Here is a 7,275-nt window from a genome sequence, read left to right as displayed (position 1 = left end):
TGTGAGAAATGATATGTGATTTTGATTGGAACACGTTGAATTGACGTCTGTGCCCAGTGGGCAACATTTCCTTTGATTTGCTTTATATTTTCTGATATTGGAAGTCACTGCATTTGTAAGCATCATGGTAAAGTTTCTCCTTGCAGTATACAGGTCATGGTACATGGCGCTGTCTAACTTTCTGTTTCTCTGTGTGTTCAGATTCATTTTTGAGTGATATGGAAGATTAGTGTGGACCAGCCACTAACAGTGAGCTGTTCAACAACCCATCATCCCATACAGACTGGACCAGATACAAACAGAGGGAGCTGTTCTACAACCCATCATCCCATACAGACTGGACCAGCCACCAACAGAGGGAGCTGTTCAACAACCCATCATCCCATGCAGACTGGACCAGTCACCAACAGAGGGAGCTGTTCTACAACCCATCATCAAATTGACTGGACCAGTCACCAACAGAGGGAGCTGTTCAACAACCCATCATCAAACTGACTGGACCAGTCACCAACAGAGGGAGCTGTTCAACAACCCATCATCCCATACAGACTGGACCAGTCACCAACAGAGGGAGCTGTTCAACAACCCATCATCCCATACAGACTGGACCAGTCACCAACAGAGGGAGCTGTTCAACAACCCATCATCTCATACAGACTGGACCAGTCACCAACATAGGGAGCTGTTCAACAACCCATCATCCCATACAGACTGGACCAGTCACCAACAGAGGGAGCTGTTCTACAACCCATCATCCCATACAGACTGGACCAACCACCAACAGAGGGAGCTGTTCAACAACCAATCATCAAACTGACTGGACCAGTCATCAACAGAGGGAGCTGTTCTACAACCCACCATCCCATACAGACTGGACCAGCCACCAACAGAGGGAGCTGTTCTACAACCCATCATCCCATACAGACTGGACCAGCCACCAACAGAGGGAGCTGTTCAACAACCCATCATCCCATACAGACTGGACCAGCCACCAACAGAGGGAGCTGTTCTACAACCCACCATCCCATACAGACTGGACCAGCCACCAACAGAGGGAGCTGTTCAACAACCCATCATCCCATACAGACTGGACCAACCACCAACAGAGGGAGCTGTTCAACAACCAATCATCAAACTGACTGGACCAGTCATCAACAGAGGGAGCTGTTCTACAACCCACCATCCCATACAGACTGGACCAGCCACCAACAGAGGGAGCTGTTCAACAACCCATCACCCCATACAGACTGGACCAGTCACCAACAGAGGGAGCTGTTCAACAACTCATCATCCCATACAGACTGGACCAGTCACCAACAGAGGGAGCTGTTCAACAACCCATCATCCCATACAGACTGGACCAGTCACCAACAGAGGGAGCTGTTGAACAACCCATCATCCCATACAGACTGGACCAGTCACCAACAGAGGGAGCTGTTCAACAACCCATTATCCCATACAGACTGGACCTGTCACCAACAGAGGGAGCTGTTCTGCAGCCCATCATCAAACTGACTCGACCAGTCACCAACAGAGGGAGCTGTTCTACAGCCCATCATCAAACTGACTGGACCAGTCACCAACAGAGGGAGCTGTTCAACAACCCATCATCCCATACAGACTGGACCAGTCACCAACAGAGGGAGCTGTTCTACAACCCATCATCCCATACAGACTGGACCAGTCACCAACAGAGGGAGCTGTTCTACAGCCCATCATCAAACTGACTGGACCAGTCACCAACAGAGGGAGCTGTTCTACAGCCCATCATCAAACTGACTGGACCAACCACCAACAGAGGGAGCTGTTCAACAACCCATCATCCCATACAGACTGGACCAGTCACCAACAGAGGGAGCTGTTCAACAACCCATCATCCCATACAGACTGGACCAGCCACCAACAGAGGGAGCTGTTCTACAACCCATCATCCCATACAGACTGGACCAGCCACCAACAGAGGGAGCTGTTCTACAACCCATCAACCCATACAGACTGGACCAGTCACCAACAGAGGGAGCTGTTCAACAACCCATCATCCCATACAGTCTGGACCAGTCACCAACAGAGGGAGCTGTTCTACAACCCATCATCAAACTGACTTGACCAGTCACCAACAGAGGGAGCTGTTCTACAACCCATCATCAAACTGACTGGACCAGTCACCAACAGACAACCCATCATCAAACTGACTGGACCAGCCACCAACATAGGGAGCTGTTCTACAGCCCATAATCAAACTGACTGGACCAGTCACCAACAGAGGGAGCTGTTCTACAGCCCATCATCAAACTGACTGGACCAGTCACCAACAGAGGGAGCTGTTCTACAACCCATCATCCCATACAGACTGGACCAGTCACCAGCCTCCTCATCGCTCCTTCAATCAGAGGATCTGTAATGATGAACTGACTCCTCCATCCTGACAACATATACACTCCAATAGATGTGAAATATGCCCAAACATACTCAGGAAAATAGTTCAAACACAAAGATAAACATCCATCTACGCACATTGGTATGGATATAGACACCCAGATAACTAGTATCTGAAGGATACTGGACTGAGTTGTTGTTGTAGGGCAGGGGTTGGGGTTGAGACTGGGTGTAAGTGAGGGTTTGGGGTTGAGACTGGGTGTAAGTGAGGGTTTGGGGTTGAGACTGGGTGTAAGTGAGGGGTTGGGGTTGAGACTGGGTGTAAGTGAGGGGTTGGGGTTGAGACTGGGTGTAAGTGAGGGGTTGGGGTTGAGACTGGGTGTAAGTGAGGGGTTGGGGTTGAGACTGGGTGTAAGTGAGGGGTTGAGACTGGGTGTAAGTGAGGGGTTGGGGTTGAGACTGGGTGTAAGTGAGGGGTTGGGGTTGAGACTGGGTGTAAGTGAGGGGTTGGGGTTGAGACTGGGTGTAAGTGAGGGGTTGGGGTTGAGACTGGGTGTAAGTGAGGGGTTGGGGTTGAGACTGGGTGTAAGTGAGGGGTTGGGATTGAGACTGGGTGTAAGTGAGGGGTTGGGGTTGAGACTGGGTGTAAGTGAGGGGTTGGGGTTGAGACTGGGTGTAAGTGAGGGGTTGGGGTTGAGACTGGGTGTAAGTGAGGGGTTGGGACTGGTTGTAAGTGAGGGGTTGAGACTGGGTGTAAGTGAGGGGTTAGGGTTGAAACTGGGTGTAAGTGAGGGGTTAGGGTTGAGACTGGGTGTAAGTGAGGGGTTGGGGTTGAGACTGGGTGTAAGTGAGGGGTTGGGGTTGAGACTGGGTGTAAGTGAGGGGTTGGGGTTGAGACTGGGTGTAAGTGAGGGATTGGGATTGAGACTGGGTGTAAGTGAGGGGTTGGGGTTGAGACTGGGTGTAAGTGAGGGGTTGGGACTGGGTGTAAGTGAGGGGTTGAGACTGGGTGTAAGTGAGGGGTTAGGGTTGAAACTGGGTGTAAGTGAGGGGTTAGGGTTGAGACTGGGTGTAGGGGTTAGGGTTGAGACTGGGTGTAGGGCAGGGGTTAGGGTTGAGACTGGGTATAGGGCAGGGGTTAGGTTTGGACTGGGTGTAGGGGTTAGGGTAGGGACTGGGTGTAGGGGTTAGGGTTGAGACTGGGTTTAGGGCAGGGGTTAGGGTTGATACTGGGTGTAGGGCAGGGGTTAGGGTTGAGACTGGGTGTAGGGCAGGGGTTAGGGTTGAGACTGGGTGTAGGGCAGGGGTTAGGGTTGAGACCGGGTGTAGGGCAGGGGTTAGGGTTGAGACTGGGTGTAGGGGTTAGGGTAGGGACTGGGTGTAGGGCAGGGGTTAGGGTTGAGACTGGGTGTAGGGCAGGGGTTAGGGTTGAGACTGGGTGTAGGGCAGGGGTTAGGGTTGAGACTGGGTGTAGGGGTTAGGGTAGGGACTGGGACTTCAGTAAGGATGCTGTCAGTGGTGATATTAGGTGTGACCCTGTCCCTGCTCATTCTGCTGACGGTGTTTGGTAACGTCCTGGTATGTCTGGCCGTCTGCGCCACACGACGTCTCCGCTGCCTCACCAACTGCTTCATTGTTTCCCTCGCCATCACTGACCTGCTGCTTGGCATACTGGTCCTGCCCTTCTCCGCCCTCCTCCAGCTCAGCGATTGGCCGCTGGGGCCAACCCTCTGCAATATCTACATCTCATTGGATGTTATGTTATGCACTGCCTCTATCCTCACCCTATTGGCCATCAGCGTGGACCGATACCTGGCCGTGACCGCACCCCTTAGATACTCGTCGCTGGTGTTGCCGAGGGGGGTAGCAATAACGATGGCTTCGGTGTGGGCGGTGTCTCTGGGGGTGTCGTTCCTACCGATCCACCTGGGCTGGAACACTGTGGACGGCAGTGTGCAGAACCGCGGCCCGGGGGAGGAGAGGGAGTGTAAGTTTGAGCTGAACCCTTCGTACGTTGCAGTGGATGCCTCCTTGACCTTTTACCTTCCCCTGCTGATCATGTGCTGGAACTACCTCCGCATACTCCGCATCGCCCGGGCCCAGGCCAGACGCATCATCCATGCACGACCCAACCTCAACAACAACAGCCCCTCGTCACCCCCTCGTCAACTCACCTCAGTAACAGCGATGGCTCTACGGGAACACAAAGCCACAGTGACCCTAGCAGCAGTGATCGGAGCGTTCATGGTGTGCTGGTTCCCCTACTTCACCCTGTTTACTATCATGGGTCTGAGGATGCAGGACTACCCAGCAGCCTACCCTGTGGTGCTGTGGCTGGGGTACATCAACTCAGCTCTGAACCCATTGCTCTACGCTGCCCTCAACAGAGACTTTAGGTCTGCCTACGCCCGCCTGCTGCACTGTGGTAACTATGGATACGGCAGGGGGGGGGGCAGGCCAGCGTCGCCCCACAACAGGACCACGACGGGTAAAAGGAACAGGGAGAAAGACAACACACGCGGTGACGGAACATACACGATCACTCATAACAACTCCAAAATGTTGTATTTTCTTGTGTCTAGCGAGTTAGGTCAATAGTGAGCCTGTGTGCACAGAATAGCCAACTCTGGTCTTCTGGTCTTGTGTCCCTCTCAGGTGCGGGGGAGGTAGGTGAGGGGGGGGTGTCGCTCTGCTGCGTGAGCACACCTCTTCCTGTAGGGCGGGGCCAGGTGAGACCGGTGTGATGATGATGGTACAGGAAGTCAGAGGAACAACCATACCTTCCACTCAGCACAGCACAGGGGCGTCTGCTGCCAACGAGTGAGCAAAAACAAGTACAGATAAAAATAAATCACCTGTCTAATTATCTGTAGCCTATTATAAAACTGTTGATAGCCTGTGTCATTCTATATCCTGTGTGTCAGATGGCGCTGACCCTGTGTCTATCTGTGAGGAGGATTCAGTGTCCTACCTGTCCTGAAAGCTGAGCCCAGGACCAGCCAACTTAACTCAGACACCCAGCCCAGGGGATCAATCACAGACAGGTAAGACATCTAAAAACGATTAATGAGTTTATAAACGTTTCATAACAGTGATCCACTTCTCTATGTTCTCCCCCAGGACACTGGGAGTCGTCTAAATATCACAGACAATCTGCAACAAGGAATCCCGGGGACCTTTAACATCAGAACTAGAATGAGACTCTTTTTATCCCTTCAACCAATAAGCAGTGACTGGGGAAGCCCACAAGTCACTTTGTTCTGGAACACTGATACCTGGAAAGTAATGTAATTGACAGACGGACGGACGGACGGACGGACGGACGGACGGACGGACGGACGGACGGACGGACGGACGGACGGACGGACGGACGGACGGACGGACAGACAGACAGACAGACAGACAGACAGACAGACAGACAGACAGACAGACAGACAGACAGACAGACAGACAGACAGACAGACAGACAGACAGACAGACTAAAACACTCGTGTCAGATTGGTGGTGAAATCTAAGCTCTGGTGTTATTCACCTGAGCCTGACTGTGATCTTCCAATGAAGCAGATAGTTATGCCCTCTAGTGATGGAATATAGTAGTACAACCTGACAAGGAGACTAGACTCAGCAATTATCTAATAAAACAATCAGTGTTCTGAGAGAAAATGATTTCAAATATGTGAAAGTGTTTAATCTGTATGAGGAACTGTTTAACTGTGCAGCTATATGTGTCATATACTAGGTATTTTGAATTTGAGTACACAGTATGTACATGCAGCCTACTGGACTTTTTAACATGCCCCAGAACGTCTTGGGATCTCTAACCACAGTGCCATCTAAGTTGTTGTAAGGTTGTGAAGGTAGGCCACCTACGACCAGGGATGGTACTGAAAGCTGCTGGTTGAGTGGTAGAATAAATAGCATTTACCAGTAGTCATGGATTTCAACAATATCGTGCCATTTATTTTCTCCAGGAGCTCTCTCATGGTAGCCGTGGGAACGTTGCCCAGGGACAGTGGTTGCAAATTAGCCGGCTAGCTAAAACCGGGCACTTTTACTGAAACGCTGATTAATGTGCCTGTCCCTGTAAAAAAATAATAAACTCAAATTCAAACAAAAATTATAAAAGGAAAAGTCTAGTTCTTGAAAAACATACATAACTTGGTTTTCAGGATGAAAGGGACTAAGTCCAGGTTTATGTAGATTCTGAAGAGATGTGTTCAACTGCCAATAAACAAGCAGCAAAGAGCTGGCACTTCTTCTCCTCTGGTATAATTGCAGTCACACAAATGTAATGTGCCTTCCGCCACCTACTGGAGAAAAAGTGTTGACTTCACACAAAATACAAAAATAGATACTGTACATCAATTCTAGTCCGCTGCATCCGTCACAGTCCAAATCACATCCCTACACAGGATCAGAGGCCTGACAGGGCGGTACTTTCATCGACAGGATTCCATGTATTTCCTCTGCCGTGCCGAGTCCCCACATAAATCCCCATAGAAATCTGTCAGTTTGGACGCATCTCCATCTACCACATCAGCCGATGTCACACTTCTGTATCTGCGGTGAAAGGTGACAGAGCTAGGGAGCGCCGTTTGTCAGACCATGAGACATCCCGAACATCGGTCTTCTCACAAAATTGTCTGCAGCATCCAAACAGTTTGTCCTCACAAGACTTGTCTGAAGGTCCTGGTACCAGTTGAAAAAATGTAAGGAAGTATATATGGAGACTGTTTAGTGCCAAATATAAAGGGTTGAAGTACATTTCCGGATCTTTCTTGTATCTCTCAGAAAAAGGACAGACACTTCAGAACAAACTTCCTTTTCATTTTTTGGGGGGGTCTATCTGTTGTTCGATGAAGTTTGTTATTCAATGTGTTTGTAATAGCAGAAAGGCTA

At 50.4% G+C, this 7,275-nt stretch overlaps 1 protein-coding gene across 2 annotated transcripts; it reads left to right on the top strand.

The window, feature by feature from the left end:
- Positions 1-3,754: 3,754 nt before the first annotated feature.
- Positions 3,755-6,482, top strand: LOC110504855 (histamine H2 receptor). Of its 2 annotated transcripts, none has more exons than XM_021583712.2 (4): positions 3,755-4,897; positions 5,032-5,196; positions 5,301-5,420; positions 5,497-6,482. In XM_021583712.2, the coding sequence occupies exons 1-2, from the start codon at positions 3,883-3,885 to the stop codon at positions 5,118-5,120; spliced, it is 1,104 nt and encodes a 367-aa protein (XP_021439387.2). In that variant the 5' UTR covers positions 3,755-3,882; the 3' UTR covers positions 5,121-5,196; positions 5,301-5,420; positions 5,497-6,482. The 2 variants fall into 2 exon arrangements, with proteins under 2 accessions (XP_021439387.2, XP_021439388.2); XM_021583713.2 differs by having other exon boundaries at positions 5,272-5,420.
- Positions 6,483-7,275: the final 793 nt, after the last annotated feature.

This window comes from Oncorhynchus mykiss, chromosome 31 (assembly GCF_013265735.2).
Source record: "Oncorhynchus mykiss isolate Arlee chromosome 31, USDA_OmykA_1.1, whole genome shotgun sequence".
NCBI classification, from domain to species: Eukaryota; Metazoa; Chordata; class Actinopteri; order Salmoniformes; family Salmonidae; genus Oncorhynchus; species Oncorhynchus mykiss.
Note: the sequence above shows the minus strand (reverse complement) of the source record. Positions and strands in the feature narration are given on the sequence as shown.

Excerpts from the sequence above, each read along its gene's own strand:
- LOC110504855 (XM_021583712.2), top strand. The coding sequence starts at position 3,883 with ATGCTGTCAGTGGTGATATTAGGTGTGACCCTGTCCCTGCTCATTCTG. Across the intron at positions 4,898-5,031 it reads GGAGAAAGACAACACACGCG|GTGCGGGGGAGGTAGGTGAG; the intron begins GTGACGGAACAT and ends TGTCCCTCTCAG.